The sequence below is a fragment of the Pseudophryne corroboree genome, chromosome 8 (assembly GCF_028390025.1).
Source record: "Pseudophryne corroboree isolate aPseCor3 chromosome 8, aPseCor3.hap2, whole genome shotgun sequence".
NCBI lineage: Eukaryota > Metazoa > Chordata > Amphibia > Anura > Myobatrachidae > Pseudophryne > Pseudophryne corroboree.
Window position 1 is genome coordinate 286,015,238 of NC_086451.1, and position 21,298 is coordinate 286,036,535.

Here is a 21,298-nt window from a genome sequence, read left to right on the forward strand (position 1 = left end):
TCTTAAGGTGCATACAAACGGAGAGATTTTGACTATGAGAGATTTTGACTGAGCGATTTCCCTTGAACTGGCTGTAGGAGATTTTGACTAACTTTACCAGAGATTTTGACTAACTTTTCCAGCGATTTTGGCTATGGGCGATTTTGGCTAACTCATTCAAGCAAGGGGATGCTTTTTCTTTTCCAGCGACCTAGCCAAAATTGACTTGCCTGCACAGTCTGTTTTTAGCAGCGATAGCGACCTGGCGGGGACGCGCATCGCTATCGCTGGCGGTGTACACATGGAGAGATATGCACTAACTTTCTGAGTGATTTTGACTATATAGTCAAAATCCCTCAGTTATATCACTCCGTGTGTATGCACCTTTACATTTATGCCCAACTTCTGCCTCAGCACCAATAAGGCACACCGGTATATGCTCCTGGCAACAAATAGCTAGTCCATGCAGCACTCCAGGAAGCCCAGCGGGACAAATATGGCATCCATGTACTGGTACCGGTCCAGCATCTCGGAACAGTCTGACCATCCCAGCACCTTGTAAATCAGAGCAGCAGCCACAGGACATACTTCAGTAGGAAGGACGCCCGGGATGCCCAGTCATAGCACAGCACGCAGGAGTAGACAGTGCAGATGGGTGTCCTGGCTGGCACTGAGCGTTAGGAGACATGGTAGAGCATGTACCCCAGCCACAACTCTCCTGGTCATCCTGAGCTAGTAGCTGCTGCTCCAGACCAGTGACAGGGCTCTCAAGAGTACAAACTTTCAGGACTGACTGATTTTGTGAATCCGTTAACTTTGGACCAACCGAAGGTGTAGGACCTGGAGTATAGTGAAAAGAGGGAGGACGAAGATAGTTCCGTTTCATATATTTATTAATAGGCAACAATTCCAATAAGGAGGAGTTAAATGACAATCATTAGTCACCATATATAAACTGACGTACTGCAATGAATGGCATAAAGATAAGCAGGATCAGTATTAAAGCTGCATTGAAGAAATGTTCATATGAATAAGATAAAACGTGCCTGAAGATTGATGAAGAATTGTCCAATATAAAGCAATGATTGGTGCCAAACTGTAAGAAGTGTTAACTGGATATTGTAGACATAGATGAATAACTGTAAAGACTTGTTACTGAAGCTTAAAAGGCTGAACTGAAGAACTGTGAAGAATGGTCTTTGAATAATGCAAAATGTAGATACAATGCTGAAAGGAGTACATGCAGGTTTGTGAAGATTATACTTGAAGCACTGTGAAGAGCTGCAGCAGACGACAATGGTGAAGAATGCGTTAATCTGAGTGATGAGAGAACGAGGATCAGGGTTAAGTAGAATCTTCCATAAGCTGTGTGATTATAGCAGGCAGTCACTGAACAAACAGGGTAACCTCTCACAGGCCTCCGGGAATCCACTTGTTGCCACTTGGAGAGCGATTGACTGACAGCACAGCAGGCAGCTGGTGAATCACTTGAAGGAAGGTGCGATATCAGGATCACTGGAATCACACAGAAATCCACAGGGAGAGCACAAAGCTAGGGTACAGATTAGCTACAACAAAGCACTGACCAACAGTGAAATAATCCCAGCCTACTTATAGGCAGCACAAGCACATGATTGGGTAACACCCACAGGTGCTCACAGTTGCTGCATTTGGTCTCCAACATGGCCACCTCCTATACTGCAGATACACAGAACCTGCATCACCTCTGCTGCTGATCACGCCGCGTCCTCACAGCACCGCGAGCAACCATGCCGGCAACGGACGGACCCCAGAACCCGCAGCAGTGAGTGATCGATTCATGACACAAACATACCCCTGTTGTCAGGTCTGTGAATCAGCAAAGCGTGGAGTCAGCCAGGGGCTGTGGCAAGTCACTGAGTGGAACACGGGGCTCGGCCCAGTGTGAATTGTTCCTTGCTCCCAGTGAACAAATCTGCCCCTGGGACTACAACAACTTCAAATATAAGCTCATCTTAAATGCAAGGATCCTTACCAGCCATGATACTTTTAGCTCCAATATAGCAAGTCTGATTTATATTTGCCATCTTCTTAATAATGACCTACAGGAGATCCCAGAGGGGGTTCAGTATGGTATGCCTGCGGTCGTGCTCCCGGCGACCAGCATACCGGCGCCGGGAGCTCGACCGCCGGCTTACCGACAGTGTGGCGAGCTCAAATGAGCACCTTGATGGCTCGCTGCGCTCGCCACGCTACGGGCACGGTGGCGCGCTGCGCTCGCCACGCTACGGGCATGGTGGCGCGCTATGCGCACCACGCTATTTTATTCTCCCTCCAGGGGGGTCGTGGACCCCCATGAGGGAGAATAAGTGTCGGTATGCCGGCTGTCGGGATCCCGTCGCCGGTATACTGTGTGCCGGGATCCCGTCAGTCGGCATACTGAAGGCCACCCCCCAGAGGACATGAGCCAGTGGGAGAAGCTGTGAGATGTAGGGAGGCGAATCATGTCATTGTGGCTGTGCCTCACCTGCTTAATGCTGCGATTTGTGGCCCCGAGCAGTGGGAGGCAAGGCCATGATGCAATTCACTGAGAAAGGGATCATCAAGCGGCTAGAATGGCCAACTCATGGGGGAAGGGAACAGTTCCAGGAAGATGGTCTAGGTCTACTCCCTGTGAGCTCTGTAGAGCTGCCTAGAATTCTCCTTGTAAAATTAGTTATATGAAGCAGTGATAACAGCTGGCGCCCTGCGATTGCTCTACTGCACTTGTGCAAATCTCCTAGAAAATGGCACCAACAAACTGACAATTATGATCTATAGGTGCAGGGAGAGGAACACTCATGACCCACCAAAGATAGATACGCTCATGACTGGATATTTGTGATAATGTGTATTTGAAAAAGTTTTTTTTTTTTTTTTTTAAGAAAATGAATGTGTACAATGTATCGCAGAGCAGAAATCTGTGAATGTTCCTAGAAATGAAGGACAGGTCAGCTGATCAACAGATCATGGCTTCACCCCCACACCTGACCACTGTGTCGCACAGCAAGGACATAGGTCTGCTCTTACATGTCATCCATCTAACACCCAACTACCCCGCTCCTCCCTTGTGGCCAGTACCCTAGGCCCGGCCCCTGACAGTCCTCGCCTGCTCCGGACCGTATCTGTTACGGTGCACACACCCAGCAGCGGCTCCAACCAGTGCACCGAGTGGCACCACCTTAACAACAGCCAGCGCTGTACGAATCGCAGCGGTCACATGACATGGCGCCGCCATTTTGTCTTAGAAGTGAAGTGTGAGGTAAAAGAGAGAGAGAGAAGGGGAGAAGCCGGAAAGGGAGAGGAGCGGCGACGGGACGAGGAGGCAGAGAGAGAGCAAGCGCCCCCTTCCCTGTGGCCGGGTCACCTGTCAGGGAACACCCGCCGCCAGGCTCATAGCACGGTGACCCGGGTGAGGAGGACACATCGCTGGAGCACTGCCGAGGAGCCGGCAGGCGTCAGCTCCATTGACAGTTCCCTGCCCGGCTGTCACCTTTCTCCCAGCGGCGTGTAGGCCCGGCCCGGGGTGTCTACGCGGAGATGTCGGGTCAGTCCATCACTGACCGGATCGCGGCGGCTCAGCACAGCGTCACCGGCTCATCCGTGGCCAAAGCCGTCTGCAAGGCGACCACACATGAGATGATGGGGCCCAAAAAGAAGCACTTGGACTGTAAGTGGGGTTGAGTGTGTGTAGGCTGGGGCCACTCATTGAGAAACACACACACACACACACACACACACACACACACACACACACACCTGACCATATACTGTAGATACAGCTTACACACTTAGCGGTTTCACTGCTCTCTTCCATATACAGTAGTAGCTGGTGTATTCTGTACATGTATATGCTGCTTCAGTGCTTCTACGTACATTGCCTGTACTGGTATACTATGTATGTACCTGTGTGTGTTATGCTAGTGCACCATGTAGATGCTGTAATGCTGGGACAGTAGCTGCTTCTGTCACTGTGCTGTAGTGCTGGCACACTGGAGGTGCTATAGTGCTGGCACACTGTGGAGGTGCTGTAGTGCTGGGACAGTAGCTGCTCCTGTCACTGTGCTTCAGTGCTGGCGTACTGTGTAGGTGCTGTAGTGCTGGCACGCTGTGGAGGTGCTGTAGTGCTGGCGTACTGTGGAGGTGATGTAGTGCTGGGACAGTAGCTGCTTCTGTCACTGTGCTGTAGTGCTGGCACGCTGTGGAGGTGCTGTAGTGCTGGCACGCTGTGGAGGTGCTGTAGTGCTGGCACGCTGTGGAGGTGCTGTAGTGCTGGCACGCTGTGGAGGTGCTGTAGTGCTGGCACGCTGTGGAGGTGCTGTAGTGCTGGCACGCTGTGGAGGTGCTGTAGTGCTGGCACGCTGTGTAGGTGCTGTAGTGCTGGCACGCTGTGGAGGTGCTGTAGTGCTGGCACGCTGTGGAGGTGCTGTCACGCTGGCACGCTGTGGAGGTGCTGTCACGCTGTGGAGGTGCTGTAGTGCTGTCACGCTGTGGAGGTGCTGTAGTGCTGGCACGCTGTGGAGGTGCTGTAGTGCTGGCACGCTGTGGAGGTGCTGTAGTGCTGGGACAGTAGCTGCTTCTGTCACTGTGCTGTAGTGCTGGCACGCTGTGTAGGTGCTGTAGTGCTGGCACGCTGTGGAGGTGCTGTAGTGCTGGCACGCTGTGGAGGTGCTGTAGTGCTGGCGTACTGTGGAGGTGCTGTAGTGCTGGCTTAATGTGGAGGTGCTGTAGTGCTGGGACAGTAGCTGCTTCTGTCACTGTGCTGTAGTGCTGGCACACTGTGGAGGTGCTGTAGTGCTGGCACACTGTGGAGGTGCTGGAATGCTGGGGCACTGTATAGGTATTGTAGGTGCTGGGGCACTGTGTACAGTAGCTGCTGTAGCGCTCGGTCAGCTTATCTGAGATGGTGTATATCTAGTTTTGTTTGTTTTTCCAATAGATCTAATGAGTATTTATAAGGTCCATACACATGGTGAGATTTGGGCTATACCCGATTCTCGCTATGCGACATGGACTGTGGTCTGTATTGCAAGCAAAGGTGACTGTGCTTGTGATACCGATTTTGGCTAAGTGTCAATCTTTTCTATGAGATGGTTAAAATTTACTTGTCTGCAGTCTATTTTTGCTTGAGATGCCGATCCCACGGGACTGCGCATCTGCATTGCAAGCTGTGTACACACGGTGCAATATGCACTAACTTTCCTTACAATTTCTGCTGCGAGGTACACTGGGCTCCACAGGGAATGACATTGGGCTGTAGAGTAGGATCTTGATCCGAGGCACCAACAGGCTCAAAGCTTTGGCTGTTCCCAGAATGCCTAGCGCCTCCTCCTCTATAACCCCGCCTCCGTGCACAGGAGCTCAGTTTTGTAGTTCGTGCCATACAGTAAGCAGGCATACAACAGGGGTCTGCTATAGCAGCCCTGAGAAGAAACTTTTTAAGAAAAAATGAAGACTTCAAGGGCTGCAGCAGAGACAATGACTGTGTTAGATGTCAGTCAGACATCTCCTGCTGCAGCTCCATCACCTCCCCCAGCGGCGCTGTACACTCCCGCGCCCTGGTTGACGGGTTCCTACAGCGGAGGCTCCGGTTTTCTTCCAATTAGTCACACACACGACCGCTGTCATCCTGGATCCCGTGGCCGCACTCAGGGAGGAGATAAGTGGACCCCCCCTTCCCGGCGGGACCTGCTGTAAATCGTGATCTCGCGTGGCCGGTGGGAGGCTGGCCACGCGCGCTGGCATGGACACTAGGGTATTACAAAGGACCCCACTAGACCACCAGGGATAGGGCACAGGTCGGTTTTATCTCATAAACTGTTTATATAAGCCCACAGTACCCGGTGGTGAAGTCCAGCAGGGGGATAACGCTTTGACCTGTAGCCCCCACCCCAGCCCCAGGGCGCCATTTAGAGTAAATGTTCCCGCCCTGAAGCTGCATCTCTCTCTCTCCCTCACTCCCTGTCAGCGTTTGGGCGCCATTAGGACAAGCTGAGCTGATCCTGGGACTTTTTGGGCAAATCCTCCTCTGTAAAGCCGCCTGCATGTCAGCGCTGTGCATTTTACAGGACACTTAAGTATTCTATATGTCTGCTGACAGTGTTAGTTAAGAAACAGTGCATTTAGGGTTATATAGTACAAGTACCCTGTGATATACATCCAGTCTTTACTGTACATTGTCATATCTATTGAGTGTATAGCTAGCTATACATAGTACTACTCTGTATTGCTAGTCCAGTGCAGTTTTATTGCATGTCATAATTTCTGCATTGTACATTGTGACTGTGTGTGTGCATATAGCTGCTGTGTGACCTCCATTTCGTGTATCTCACTCAGATTGCTATCCCTATATTCTATAACCTGAGGGGGCTAAGTGCGTCAGGTTTATCATTTAATATAGGTAGTTCACAGGGTATACTCCGTGTGTATTTTTCTCTGTGATTTTTAGTCTCCATATACCCCTTGAATTCCCTGTTTGTGCCGATACACTGCACAGGGGGTTCTTGTCAGGTATTGTGCTGCTGATATTGTACTGTTGCCTTGCATGAGCTTTCGGATATGTCAGCTACACAGGGCAATGGTGCTGGGGCTGATCCCACATTGCGTGGTGGTGACGCTGCAGACACATTTGAGGAAAACATAGCAGCTGAGGGTTCAGGTTCTGGGGGATCCTTACCCCCAAGTGGGACTGTAGCAACGGGGGTTCAAAACGACCCACCTTGGGCTACCTTCTACACGCTATTGAATATGCTGGTAACTAGACTAACACCCCTTATGGGACCTCCTGTGCCGGTACAACCGCTTATGGTCCCCACGGTTAACCCGCCATGGGCAGATCAACTGTCCAATCGGTTACAGCAATTGAACCAATCACTGACTACTCAGAAGTCTTAACCCTCGCCTGCCTAAGACCAAGTGGTCCTCTAAGCGGGCCATTACTTTCTCACAGTCCACCAACGTCCCAGACACCTCGTCTGATGAGGATGGCGTTTATACTGACCCCACAGATTCTGATCCAGACGCTTCTGATGGGGAAGCTGTTTCACAGATGGATGTCTCTGACTTGTTGGAGGCTGTCAGGCTCATTCTTCAAATTACTGATGACTCGGAGCCTGATGCTGCCCCTAAGAAACCGAGCAGATTTAAACGTCAGAAAGTGGTTAAACAAGTTTTACCTCATTCTGACTATTTAGTTGACATACGTCATGAGTCCTGGGAAAATCCAGGAAAGAAATTCACGCCTCACAAGAAGATGCTGGCTCGCTACCCCCTCGCAGCGGAGCTAAGTAAAAATTGGGAAACAACCCGCCAGCGGATTCGCAAGTGGCGAGGCTGGTGGTATCCTCGGCTCTGCCTGTAACTACCGTCACGTCTCTGAAAGAACCGACGGATAAGCGTGTGGAGGGTTGTTTAAAGGGAATTTACAGCCTAACTGGTGCTGCGCATAGGCCCACCATTGCAGCGACATGGGCTGCAGAGGCTGTTGAAGCGTGGGCTCAGGAGCTGGAGGCGGAGTTGCCTTCCAACGCTTCTGATCATGCTAGACAATGTCTGTCATATATTGTCACAGCGTCTCCTTATATTAAGGAGGCGGCTTCTGATGCCGGTATTCTGGCGGCCAAGGCTTCTACTATGTCCATTTTGGCTCGCCACGGTCCTGGTCTGTGGATCTGGACTCTAATACCCCTTTCACACCGCAGCTTGTACCCGGCAATTTGCCGTTTTTACTGGCTTCCTAAACGGTTCGAGCTGCGATGTGAAAGGGTCACCTTCAATTTAACGTTTACAATATATCGGTATTTTGAAACGGTAAAAAAGTAGGGTCCTACCCGTTTCAGACCCGTTTCATTGTGCAGTGTGAAAGGGTCTGAAACGGTATTTGCAAGCCCCAGAAGGTGATAGGCTGTCTCCATGTGTGATGTCACCAGGTAGAAGCAGGAAATAAACATTTAAAATGACAACCACTGTTTTGTATGGGTGAAACGGGTTCAGTGTGAAAGGTACCAAAATGGTAATGAAATGGTAATATACTGGTTACAACATGCGATGTGAAGGGGGTTTAACTGCTCAGACCCGTTTTAAGAACCGTTTAAAGAACCGTTTCAAAACCATGTTTTGCGATTTGAAAGCAGCATAAGAAAACCCTGGAGGTACTCCCTTTTAAAGGAGACATTCTTTTCGGAGAAGAGCTCAACAAGATAGTAGCTGACTTAGCTTCTGCTAAAACAGCATGTCTACCTAGTACTGCTTCTTTGGTGCCGAAGGCTAAAAGTACTCCATTTCGCTCCTTTCGTCCTTCAGGGAAAGCAAAAGGTCAGGCGTACCCGAAACAGGTTCGCACTTCCAAACCCAATAAGCCCAAACGGGCCTGGACTGCCCGTCAGCCTGCTTCCAAAACTGACAAGCCTGCCACATGACGGAGCGGGCCTCCCTCTGGGGGATCCCAGGGTGGGGGGCCGACTTCTAGGGTTTACCCAGGAATGGTTGAAGACCACTTCCGATGCCTGGGTACGGGAAGTCGGCACTCGAGAATACGCCGTATCCTTCAATAATCATCCCCCTCATCGATTTTGCCTGACAGTCGTCCCTTCGGATCAGGTGAAGGCAAAAACTCTTAATTCGGTGGTACAGTCCCTCCTGAACACAGAAGTGGTAGTACAGGTGCCTCTGGCTCAGAGAGACAAGGGGTACTATTCACCGCTGTTCCTAGTCCCGAAACCAAATGGGTCCTCCCGGCCCATTCTCAACCTCAAGGCCTTGAACAAATTTGTGAGGGTCTCCAAGTTTCGTATGGAAACTCTTCGCTCTATTGTTCTGGCATTGGAACCTGGGGATTATATGGTCTCCCTGGACATACAGGATTCTTACCTGCATATTCCCATTGCAGTGTCGCATCAGCAGTACCTGAGGTTTGTGGTTGGCAATCTCCATTACCAATTTCGGGCGTTATCTTTTGGTTTGACCACACGTGAGTCTTCACCAAGGTCATGGCGGTAATGACGGCTGTACTCCGCCGTCAAGGGGTCAGGATCCTACCTTACCTTGACGACTTGTTGATCCTGGCAAATTCCCCAGAAATTCTCTTATGCCATCTGGATCTGACTATCCAGTTTCTGCAAGCCCACGGGTGGCTCAATTGGAAAAAAATCTTCCCTGGTCCCTGCTCAGAGCATGGTGCACCTGGGGGTGGTGTTGGACACTCGCAACCAGCGGTTGTTCTTGTCTCAAGAGAAAGTCCTGAAGCTTCAGGACAGGATTCGATGCTTCCTATCTCGTCCGCAAGTGTTTGATACATTCGGCCATGCAAGTGCAAGGTCTCATGGTGTCGGCTTTCGACATGGTGGAGTACGCGCAATTCCATTCCCGCCCTCTGCAGAAGCTGATTCTTGCCAAGTGGGACGGCCTGCCTCACCGGATCAGCTCTCAAATGATCTCCTTGTCTTCGGAAGTCTGTCTGTCACTGAGCTGGTGGCTTCAGGACCAACGATTGAGCAGGGATCGTCCCTTCTGGATCTCCAACTGGGTCCTTCTGACGACGGATGCCAGTCTGGGAGGTTGGGGAGCGGTGTTGGAGCAACGCTCCCTTCAGGGTCGGTGGACCAAGAAGAGTCTCTCCTCCCGATAAACATTCTGGAACTGCGGGCGGTGTTCAATGCTCTGAACTTTGGCCCAGCATTTAATACAGAACAGACCTGTTCAAGTACAGTCGGACAACGCCACCATGGTGGCGTACATCATTCATCAAGGCGGCACTCGAAACCGCATGGCAATGAGGGAAGTATCACGGATTCTTCAGTGGGCGGAACACCATCTGCCGGCCATATCGGCAGTGTTCATTTCGGGGGTCCTAAACTGGGAAGCGGACTTTCTCAGTCGTCCGTACGTACATGCCGGAGAGTGGAGCCTCCATCCAGAAGTGTTTCAACTTCTCGTGGACAGGTGGGGCCTTCCAGATGTGGACCTGATGGCGTCTCGACACAATCACAAGGTTCTGGTCTTTGGAGCAAGGACAAGGGATCCTCAAGCAGTGTTCGTGGACGCACTGGCAATTCCATGGAACTTTTGGCTGCCATACGTGTTCCCTCTGGTGTCACCCCTGCCCAGAGTAATAAGGAAGTTCAAGCAAGAAGGAGGAATCTTACTTCTGATCGCTCCCGCGTGGCCCAGACGACATTGGTTCTCAGACCTTCAGGGTCTCTCGATAGAGCGTCCTCTTCTACTTCCACAGCGCCCAGATCTCCTCGTTCAGGGCCCCTGAGTATATCAGGATTTAGCCCGGTTGGCTTTGACGGCGTGGCTCTAGAAGCTTCTGCTTTAGGGCCAAAGGATTTTCTGATGCGGTCATTCAAATCATGTTGAAGGCCTGGAAACCGGCTTCTGCTCGGATTTACCATAGGGTCTGAAATTCTTACTTTGCTTGGTGCGCATCTAACAATCATGACGCTTACAAGTTTAGTACGGCCAAACTACAACAGGGCCAGGACTTGGGCCTTCGTCTGGCCTCCATCTAGGTTCATATTTCTGCCTTGTTGGTTTGGTTCCAGAGAAATATTGCGACTTTACCTGATGTATATACGTTCACTCAGGGTGTTTTGCGGATTCAGCCTCCCTATATCCCGCCTGTGGCCCCTTGGGACTTGTCGTGGTTTTGGAGGCGTTGCAAGGTTCTCCGTTTGAGCCTCTTGAATCTGCAGACCTTAAGTGGCTTTCTCTTAAGGTGTTGTTTCTGTTGGCTATTGCCTCTGCTATAAGGGTGTCTGATCTGGATGCCTTGTCTTGTAGGTCACCATATCCTGATTTTTCACCGTGATCGGGTGGTTCTTAGAACACGTCCCGGGTATTTACCTAAGGTGGTGTCTTCTTTCTACCTTAATCAGGAGATTGTGGTTCCAGCCTTTGCATCTCCTGATTTGTCTTCCAAAGAGCGGTATTTGAATGTGGTACGGGCTCTCTGTATCTACGTCTGCCTCCATCAGGAAGTTGGATTCTCTTTTTGTACTGTTTGGTTTTCACAAACGTGGCTGGCCTGCTCACAAGCAGACCCTGGCCAGATGGATTAGAATGGTGATTGCACATGCTTATGTACAGGCTGGCCTTCCAGCTCCTGCTATCATAAAGGCCCATTCTACTAGGTTGGTTAGACCTTCTTGGGCGGCCCGCCGTGGTGCGACCCTTGAACAATTGTGCAAGGCGGCTACGTGGTCCTCAGTGAACACGTTCATAAGGTTCTATGCCTTCGATACTTCCGCCTCCCAGGATGCTTCCTTTGGACGCCGGGTTCTTGTGCCCGCTACAGTGCGTCCGCTCCCATAAGGAACTGCTTTAGGACATCCCCAGTGTCATTCCCTGTGGAGCCCAGTGTACCCTGCAACGAGATTTATGGTAAGAACTTACCGTTGTTAAATCTTTCTGCGAGGTACACTGGGCTCCACAGGGCGCCCATCCTGACGCACTTAGCTTCCTTGGGTTGGTATGACATTAGCCGCTGACACTTTCTCCTGTCCTGAGAATGTGGTTGTATGTGACTACTAACAGTTGTCGTCTCTTTTGCCTGCTACTGCATTGGACTGGTTAACGATCACGGAGGCGGGGTTATAGAGGTGGCGTCGCTAGGCATTCTGGGAACAGTCAAAGCTTTGAGCCTGTTGGTGCCTCGGATCAAGATCCTACTGTATACCCCAATGCCATTCCCTGTGGAGCCCAGTGTACCTCGCAGAAAGAGATTTAACAATGGTAAATTCTTACCATAAATCTCGGTTTTGACTATATAGTGAAAATCGTAAGAAAAGTTAAGTGCATATCGCACCGTGTATACACACACCTATAGTCTCTTAAGGGCCCCATACACTAGAGCGATAATGCCCGATTTCATCCGATTTCGGGCATTCGGCCCGATATATCGGATGAAATCGGCTATATTGGAGGTATATCCGATCCGATGAGCGTTCCCGTGAGCATCGGATCGGATCCTCCAGATTGAATGTGCTGCACATTCAATCAGGTCCGACCTGGGGGCATGGCTGGGATCGCCCAAGATACATCGTATGCTGTCCTTTTGCATACGATGTATCTTGGGCGATCCTGCCCTCTGGGAGGCTGTCGAGGTGATTGCCTGCGACATGTGGTCGCATAAGTTAGTGTTCACGCTAGGCTGTTTTAGCAGGGCGCCGCGCCCTACCTGATTTTTTCTTTTTCTTTTAAAGTTAAAACCCACCCTGCCCTTTCTGCGGCGCCCTGCTAAAACAGCCGCCTGCTTCCTGCCCTTCCAGCATGTAAAGATGCCGTGCACATGCGCGCGCGGCATCCATTCACGCTGAGAGAGAGCTTGGGGGAAGCCCAGCACCTCCGTAGGTGCTGGGCACGCCCCCAACAGTGACGCCGCCCACGCCCCTTTTTTTTTTTTACGTCTGTGGGCTGAACCGCCCACTTTTATTACTCGTAATGTTCGCGCCCCCTATTTTGCGTGGCCAAGCCCCCTTTTCGGCGCCGCACACACTTGTGCCCCTCTAGGTCCGGCGCCCTGCCCGGATTCTAGAGTGAACACTATAAGTCTATGGGGCCCTTTACTTTTCAGTATCTGTAAGCTTTTATTTACTATAGTATTTTACAATCTTTATGAACTGTCTCAACATCTGTATTTGGTTACCACCATGAGATTTATTTAACACATTCTACCTGTGTTTAACAACATTATATTAATTTTGCTTAAATATTTATGTATTAGGTACCCCACAAGATGCATTTCGGGTACTTGATTATCCTCCTCCTGTAGTTCACAGTATTATGGTTTTGTGTACATTTTAAAATGCCTCAAAGTACTACCATTGCATTATGTTCAGCACTAGCATATACTGTAAAGGTGCATACACATGGTGAGATCCGGGCTTACCCCGATTCTCACTGTGCGATAGGAACTAGGTCGGTATCGCAAGCCTATAATGACTGTGCTTGCTTTACTGGTTATCTGCGATTTTGGCTAAGTGTTCATTTTGACTATCAAAATTGACTTGCCTGCGCAGTCTGCCTAGGCTTGTGATGCCGACCGCGCATTGGGATCGCATGGTGACTTTCACCTTGCGATCTGCACTAACTTTCCTTACGATTTTGACTATATAGTCAAAATCGTAAGAAAATATCTCACTGTGTGTACACACATTTACAGTGGACTCTTCATTGTGGTGTGATTACATGAGACATTATTTTGTACATGCATTTAGGAGGTCATTCAGATCTTATCGCTGGGCTGTATTTTTTGTTCTCCTGTGTTCAGATAGTCACCGATTACAGGGGGAGCGTGTTTTCGTTGTGCATGTGTAGCTGAGCTGCTAAAAAACAGTTTGCAACGAATGCATCTCCGACTATCTCTCCTATGCTGCTGTGGGACGCCCATAAAGCGATCTTACGCGGTTATTTGATCAGTGCCTGGTCTCATAATACAAAGTCAAGAACCAATCTCATTCGGGAACTCTCGGATTTGGTTAGATCCCTCTCGTTGAGACATAAATTATCAGGGTCTGCAGCTAATCTCTCCTCTTTGTCCTCCGCCAGAGGCAAGCTAAACTTACTTTTGAAAGCTAAGGCAGAAACTAGTTTGAAATGGCTTAACCAGTCTTTTTATGAAAAGGGAGACAAGGCTGATCGACTGTTGGCTTCTAGGCTTCGGACCAAATTGGCAAAGAGCAATGTTCTCTCTATCCAGTCTTCCCCTGGTAAGAAAACTTGCAACCCGAAACTTATCACCAAGACTTTCTCTCGGTTCTACGAGAAACTCTATAATGCCTTTGGTCCCTCCCAGACTACTCCGAATTTTCTTCCGGAAATCCGTAACTTTCTGTCCCACTGCCGTCTGCCCTGCTTGACCCCAACGGCTGCCGCAGGGCTCAGCTCTAGGATCACCGAGGAAGAAATTGCCATCGTTATTAAAAATCTAAAACTTAACCAGGCCCCTGGCCCTGATGGCTTTTCGGCTGCCTACTACAAGACCTTTCTTCCCCAGCTTCTGCCCCACCTTTCCATTCTCTTTAACACAGTTTTACAGGGAGCGTCTTTTTCCACATCTGCTCTGGAGGCTAGGATTATAGTTATCCCCAAGGAGGGCAAAGATGCCTCCAATTGCATTAACTATAGACCTATCTCGTTGCTTAATTCTGACATTAAGATATACGCGAAAATCCTGGCCCTCCGATTGAATAATGTATTGCCCCTACTTATCCATAATGACCAGGTGGGTTTTATTCCTGGTAGACAGGCCCGAGATAATACGAGAAATGTTATTAGCCTTATCCACAATATCAATCTTACGCATAACCCCGCTCTTCTGCTTTCTCTGGACGCGGAGAAAGCATTCGACAGGATCAGCTGGCCCTTCCTGTTCGAAACTCTTGCAAGTTTTGGTTTCGGGGGTGAATTCCTCACAGGGATTAGGGCCTTGTATTCATGTCCGTTTGCAAAAGTCTCCGTAAACAGAGTGTTGTCTGACCCTCTTCGGATCTCCAACGGTACTAGGCAGGGTTGCCTGCTCTCGCCCCTGATCTTCGCTTTAGTGATAGAACCGTTGGCAGCTCATATCCGGTCTTCGAACGATATCGCGGGAATTGACGTGGGGGGCTCTGCCTACAAGATCTCCCTGTTTGCAGATGATGTCCTCCTTTCGCTTTCCTCACCTCAAACTTCCCTGCTGAGCCTTTTCAACCTCCTATCTGATTATGGTCATGTGTCTGGCTACAAAGTTAATTGGTCTAAAACTGAAGCGCTTCCCTTCCACATCCCTCCTGCCCACCTGGCCCTTATGCAAACCAATTATACATTTTCCTGGTGTTCTTCTAAAATCCGATACCTGGGAATTTCTATTACACGCCGTTACGGAGACCTATATAAAGAGAACTTCTCCCCTTTACTTATAAAGCATCTCCTGATGTACTGACCTGTCTCCTGGTAGCGCCTCCATGCTCTGGACACTACGTGACAGACACCGCAAACCTTCTTGCCACAGCTCCTGGATGAGCTGCACTACCTGAGCCACTTGTGTGGGTTGTAGGGAGGTCATACAGGCACGTGGAGGCCACACACACTACTGAGCCTCATTTTGATTTGTTTTAAGGACATTACATCAAAGTTGGATCAGCCTGTAGTGTGTTTTTCCACTTTAATTTTGAGGGTGACTCCAAATCCAGACCTCCATGGGTTAATAAATTTGATTTCCATTGATAATTTTTGTGTGATTTTGTTGTCAGCACATTTAACTATGTAAAGAACAAAGTATTTAATAAGAATATTTCATTTATTCAGATCTAGGATGTGTTATTTTAGTGTTCCCTTTATTTTTTTGAGCAGTGTATTAAGGCCAATCTCCATAAATGGCAGTCTCTGATTATTTCTTGGCTAGGTTGTATTAGTGCCCTAAAAATGAATATTATCCCCCGTCTGCTCTATTTGTTCCAAACATTGCCGGTGAAAGTCCCGGACTCTGTCTTGGCACAAGTACACTCCTGGTTTCTTCGCTTTGTCTGGAGAAACAAAGGCCCTCATTCCGAGTTGTTCGCTCTGTAATTTTCTTCGCATCGCAGCGATTTTCCGCTAATTGCGCATGCGCAATGTTCGCACTGCGACTGCGCTAAGTAAATTTGCTAAGAAGTTTGGTATTTTACTCACGGCATTACGAGGTTTTTTCTTCGTTCTGGTGATCGGAGTGTGATTGACAGGAAGTGGTTGTTTCTGGGCGGAAACTGGCCGTTTTATGGGAGTGTGTGAAAAAACGCTGCCGTTTCTGGGAAAAACGCGGGAGTGGCTGAAGAAACGGGGGAGTGTCTGGGCGAACGCTGGGTGTGTTTGTGACGTCAAACCAGGAACGACAAGCACTGAACTGATCGCACTGGAAGAGTAAGTCTCGAGCTACTCAGAAACTGCACAGAAAAATCTTTTCGCAATATTGCGAATACTTCGTTCGCAATTCTGCTAAGCTAAGATTCACTCCCAGAGGGCGGCGGCTTAGCGTGTGCAATGCTGCTAAAAGCAGCTTGCGAGCGAACAACTCGGAATGAGGGCCAAGGCCCCTGGGATAGGTTTCTCCGCTCTCCGAAAACCGGTACAGAGCGGGGGCAGAGGCTTTCCAGACGTTCGCCTTTACTATTTGGCCACTCATCTCAGTCAAACTATTGCCTGGTTTGACCCGGCTCAGGCTCTTCGTTGGCTTCAGCTAGAATCTGCGCTATGCCACACTATTACTTTGACGTCCTTGCTCTTATCCCCCCCTACATCTAGACCCCCTCACTTACAATTACACCCTGTGCTGGAATTGTCCTGCCATATCTGGGACCATTGCACACATCGCTTCAATTTGCTGTCATCCCCCTCTTCGCTTAACCCCTTATGGGACAACCCTTTTACTTCGGGTCAGTCTTTATCTCGCTCTCGTCTTTGGTCGGGTAAGAATATCCGCTTTGTTTTAGATGTACTGTTCAAGGGCACCTGCATGCCTTTATTGGATCTTATGACAAAAAATATAATTTCCCTGAGGCTAATCCCTTCACTTATTTCCAGATAAGACATTTTGTCTCCTCTCTATCGAACTCTTCCCAGTTCCAACCCTTATCCTCTCTGGAATCTTATTGCTATCATAAACCGCTTACTCGCAGAATTATTTCTCTACTATACTCCCTCCTTATGGACCATGGTCAGTCGTCAACCCTGTCATTTGTACTTCAGTGGGAACGGGATCTGGGCCCACCGCCTGCTGATTTGACTGGTCGGATATCTTCACTGCTGTTGCAAAATCTTCCATTTACACCCTGGTAAAAGAAAATGCATATAAAGTGCTATATAGATGGTATTTTGTCCCCTCTAGGCTTCATAAAATGTTTCCTTCCTCTTCCCCCATGTGCTGAAGAGAGTGCGGCGGTCAAGGCTCCTTCCTCCATATCTGGTGGACATGTCCTAAGATTGGGTTATTTTGGGATAAGGTCACATACCTGATTAGTACAGTGCTCAATATCCAGGTGTCTAAAGATCCTTGGTCTTTTCTTCTGGGCCTTCCTATTGTAAATACTCCTCCTAATTCCGGTAAGGTGACAACGCAGATCTTAAACGCCGCTAGATGCTCAATTGCCCTCCACTGGAAACAGACAGAGGCCCCCCCTATTAGTCGAGTCATTGATAAAGTATGGTACTTAGCAAGCATGGAAAAGATTACTGCATATCTCCATAATAGATCATTCTAGTTTCTACTGATGTGGGACCTGTGGTTCAAATCTCAAACCCCTGTATGTAGTTCACGCTCCCCTAGATATTCTCTGACGCTCCTTCTATGACCTTTTGTAATGCCTTTCGCACTGACATGAGGTCGTTCTTTATAGTACCTTATCGTGTGTCTCTGCTACTATCTTCAACCTAGCATTCGCTTTGCGAGTTGTATTCGTTTGGTATGGAGACATACCGGCGGTCCCTCCACCTCTGCCTCTTTTCCCTCTATGTTGTACCTTCCCCTTCTTTCCCTCCTCTCTTCTCCTCTTACCTCTTATTCACCCTTACGTTCTTTACTTGTACAATAGAAAATTCTAGACTTTTATTTGGGTCCTCTAAAAATGTCTTGCTCATGTTACTCACAGTGCCAATCTCTTAATTTCTTTTATTATCAGTGTATTGTCTTTCACTCTGGGAACCCTGTGATTTCTTTACTTAGGTTATATTTTTGTTCTATACATATTGTAGTTTCTCTGACGTCCTAGTGGATGCTTGGACTCCGTAAGGACCATGGGGAATAGCGGCTCCGCAGGAGACAGGGCACAAAATAAAAGCTTAAGGATCAGGTGGTGTGCACTGGCTCCTCCCCCTATGACCCTCCTCCAAGCCTCAGTTAGATTTTTGTGCCCGGCCGAGAAGGGTGCAATCTAGGTGGCTCTCCTGAGCTGCTTAGAATAAAAGTTTAGTTTAGGATTTTTTATTTTCAGTGAGTCCTGCTGGCAACAGGCTCACTGCATCGTGGGACTAAGGGGAGAAGAAACGGACTCACCTGAGTGCAGAGTGGATCGGGTTTCTTAGGCTACTGGACATTAGCTCCAGAGGGACGATCACAGGTTCAGCCTGGATGGGTCACCGAAGCCGCGCCGCCGTCCCCCTTACAGAGCCAGAAGAGACGAAGAGGTCCGGTGAAATCGGCGGCAGAAGACGATCCTGTCTTCAGACTAAGGTAGCGCACAGCACCGCAGCTGTGCGCCATTGCTCTCAGCACACTTCACACTCCGGTCACTGAGGGTGCAGGGCGCTGGGGGGGGAGCGCCCTGAGACGCAATATTACAGTATATACCTTTAGGTGGCTAAAAAGAATACATCACATATAGCTCCTGGGCTATATGGATGTATTTTACCCCTGCCATTTTACACAGAAAAAGCGGGAGATAAGGACGTCGTGAAGGGGCGGAGCCTATCTCCTCAGCACACAAGCGCCATTTTCCCTCACAGCTCCGCTGGAAGGACGGCTCCCTGACTCTCCCCTGCAGTCCTGCTTCAGAATCAGGGTAAAAAAGAGAAGGGGGGGCACGTTTGGCAGCAAATAAATATATTAACAGCAGCTATAAGGGAGTAACACTTATATAAGGTTATCCCTGTATATATATATATATATATAGCGCTGGGTGTGTGCTGGCAGACTCTCCCTCTGTCTCTCCAAAGGGCTAAGTGGGGTCCTGTCCTCTATCAGAGCATTCCCGGTGTGTGTGCTGTGTGTCGGTACGCGTGTGTCGACATGTATGAGGAGGAAAATGATGTGGAGGCGGAGCAGTTGCCTGTGTTGGTGATGTCACCCCCTAGGGAGTCGACACCTGACTGGATGATTGTATTTAAACAATTAAGTGATAATGTCAGCAATTTGCAAAAAACTGTTGACGACATGAGACAGCCGGCAAATCAATTAGTGCCTGTCCAGGCGTCTCAGACACCGTCAGGGGCGCTAAAACGCCCGTTACCTCAGTGGGTCGACACAGACCCTGACACAGATACTGAGTCTAGTGTCGACGGTGACGAGACAAACGTAATGTCCAGTAGGGCCACACGTTACATGATCACGGCAATGAAAGAGGCATTGAACCTTTCTGACACTACAAGTACCACAAAGAAGGGTATTATGTGGGGTGAGAAAAAACTACCAATAGTTTTTCCTGAGTCAGAGGAAATAAATGAGGTGTGTAAAAAAGCGTGGGTTTCCCCCGATAAAAAACAGCTAATTTCTAAAAAATTATTAGCATTATATCCTTTCCCGCCAGAGGTTAGGGCGCGTTGGGAAACACCCCCTAGGGTAGATAAGGCGCTCACACGTTTATCTAAACAAGTAGCGTTACCGTCTCCTGATACGGCCACCCTCAAAGAACCAGCTGATAGAAGGCTGGAAAATATCCTAAAAAGTATATACACACATACTGGTGTTATACTGCGACCAGCAATCGCCTCAGCCTGGATGTGCAGTGCTGGAGTCGCATGGTCGGATTCCCTGACTGAGAATATTGATACCCTGGATAGGGACAATATTTTGTTAACTATAGAACATTTAAAGGATGCATTACTATATATGCGTGATGCACAGAGGGATATTTGCACCCTGGCATCAAGAGTAAGTGCTATGTCCATCTCTGCCAGAAGAGCGTTATGGACGCGACAGTGGTCAGGGGATGCGGATTCCAAACGGCACATGGAAGTATTGCCGTATAAAGGGGAGGAGTTATTTGGGGCTGGTCTATCGGACCTGGTGGCCACGGCAACGGCTGGAAAATCCACCTTTTTACCCCAGGTCACTCCACATCAGCAGAAAAAGACACCGTCTTTTCAAACTCAGTCCTTTCGTTCCCATAAGTACAAGCGAGCAAAAGGCCACTCTTTTCTGCCCCGGGGCAGAGGAAGAGGAAAAAGACTGCACCATGCAGCCGCTTCCCAGGAGCAGAAGCCCTCCCCTGCTTCTGCCAAGTCTTCAGCATGACGCTGGGGCTTTACAAGCAGACTCAGATATGGTGGGGGCCCGTCTCAAGAATTTCAACGCGCAGTGGGCTCACTCGCAAGTGGATACCTGGATTCTACAGGTAGTATCGCAGGGGTACAAACTGGAATTCGAGGCGTTTCCCCCTCGTCGGTTCCTGAAGTCTGCTTTACCAAAGTCTCCCTCCGACAGGGAGGCAGTTTTGGAAGCCATTCACAAGCTGTATTCCCAGCAGGTGATAATCAAGGTACCCCTCCTGCAACAAGGAAAGGGGTATTATTCCACGCTGTTTGTGGTACCGAAGCCGGACGGCTCGGTGAGACCAATTTTAAATCTGAAATCCTTGAACACTTACATAAAAAAGTTCATATTCAAGATGGAGTCACTCAGAGCAGTGATAGCGAACCTGGAAGAAGGGGACTATATGGTGTCTCTGGACATCAAAGATGCTTATCTCCACGTTCCAATATACCCTTCTCACCAAGGGTACCTCAGGTTTGTAGTACAAAACTGTCATTATCAGTTTCAGACGCTGCCGTTTGGATTGTCCACGGCACCTCGGGTCTTTACCAAGGTAATGGCCGAAATGATGATTCTTCTACGAAGAAAAGGCATTTTAATTATCCCTTACTTGGACGATCTCCTGATAAGGGCAAGATCCAGGGAACAGTTAGAAGTCGGAGTAGCACTATCTCAGGTAGTGTTACGTCAGCACGGGTGGATTCTAAATATTCCAAAATCGCAGCTGATTCCAACGACACGTCTACTGTTCCTAGGAATGATTCTGGACACAGTCCAGAAGAAGGTGTTTCTCCCGGAGGAGAAGGCCAGGGAGTTATCCGAGCTAGTCAGGAACCTCCTAAAACCAGGCCAGGTCTCAGTGCATCAGTGCACGAGGGTCCTGGGAAAAATGGTGGCTTCTTACGAAGCGATTCCATTCGGAAGATTCCATGCAAGAACATTTCAGTGGGATCTACTGGACAAATGGTCCGGATCGCATCTGCAGATGCATCAGCGGATAACCCTGTCGCCAAGGACAAGGGTGTCTCTCCTGTGGTGGCTGCAGAGTGCTCATCTACTAGAGGGCCGCAGATTTGGCATTCAGGATTGGATCCTGGTAACCACGGATGCCAGCCTGAGAGGCTGGGGAGCAGTCACACAGGGAAGGAATTTCCAGGGCCTGTGGTCAAGCATGGAAACATCTCTTCATATAAACATTCTGGAACTAAGGGCCATTTACAGTGCCCTAAGTCAAGCAAAACCTCTGCTTCAGGGTCAGGCGGTGTTGATCCAATCGGACAACATCTCGTCAGTCGCCCACGTAAACAGACAGGGCGGCAC

General features: G+C 49.2%; 1 protein-coding gene across 9 annotated transcripts in view; it reads left to right on the forward strand.

Annotated features, from left to right (window-relative positions):
- The first annotated feature begins 3,013 nt into the window (after nt 1-3,013).
- LOC134948960 (phosphatidylinositol-binding clathrin assembly protein-like) overlaps nt 3,014-21,298 on the forward strand; it is a 340,585-nt gene continuing 322,300 nt past the window's right edge. For 4 of the 9 annotated variants that reach the window (XM_063937267.1, XM_063937268.1, XM_063937269.1 and 1 more), the window contains exon 1: nt 3,016-3,667. In XM_063937267.1, the coding sequence (XP_063793337.1) occupies nt 3,538-3,667 (130 nt within the window). In that variant the 5' untranslated portion in view covers nt 3,016-3,537. Of the gene's footprint in view, nt 3,668-21,298 lie in introns of all 9 variants that reach the window. The other 5 variants (XM_063937265.1, XM_063937266.1, XR_010183069.1 and 2 more) reach the window with 3 other exon arrangements.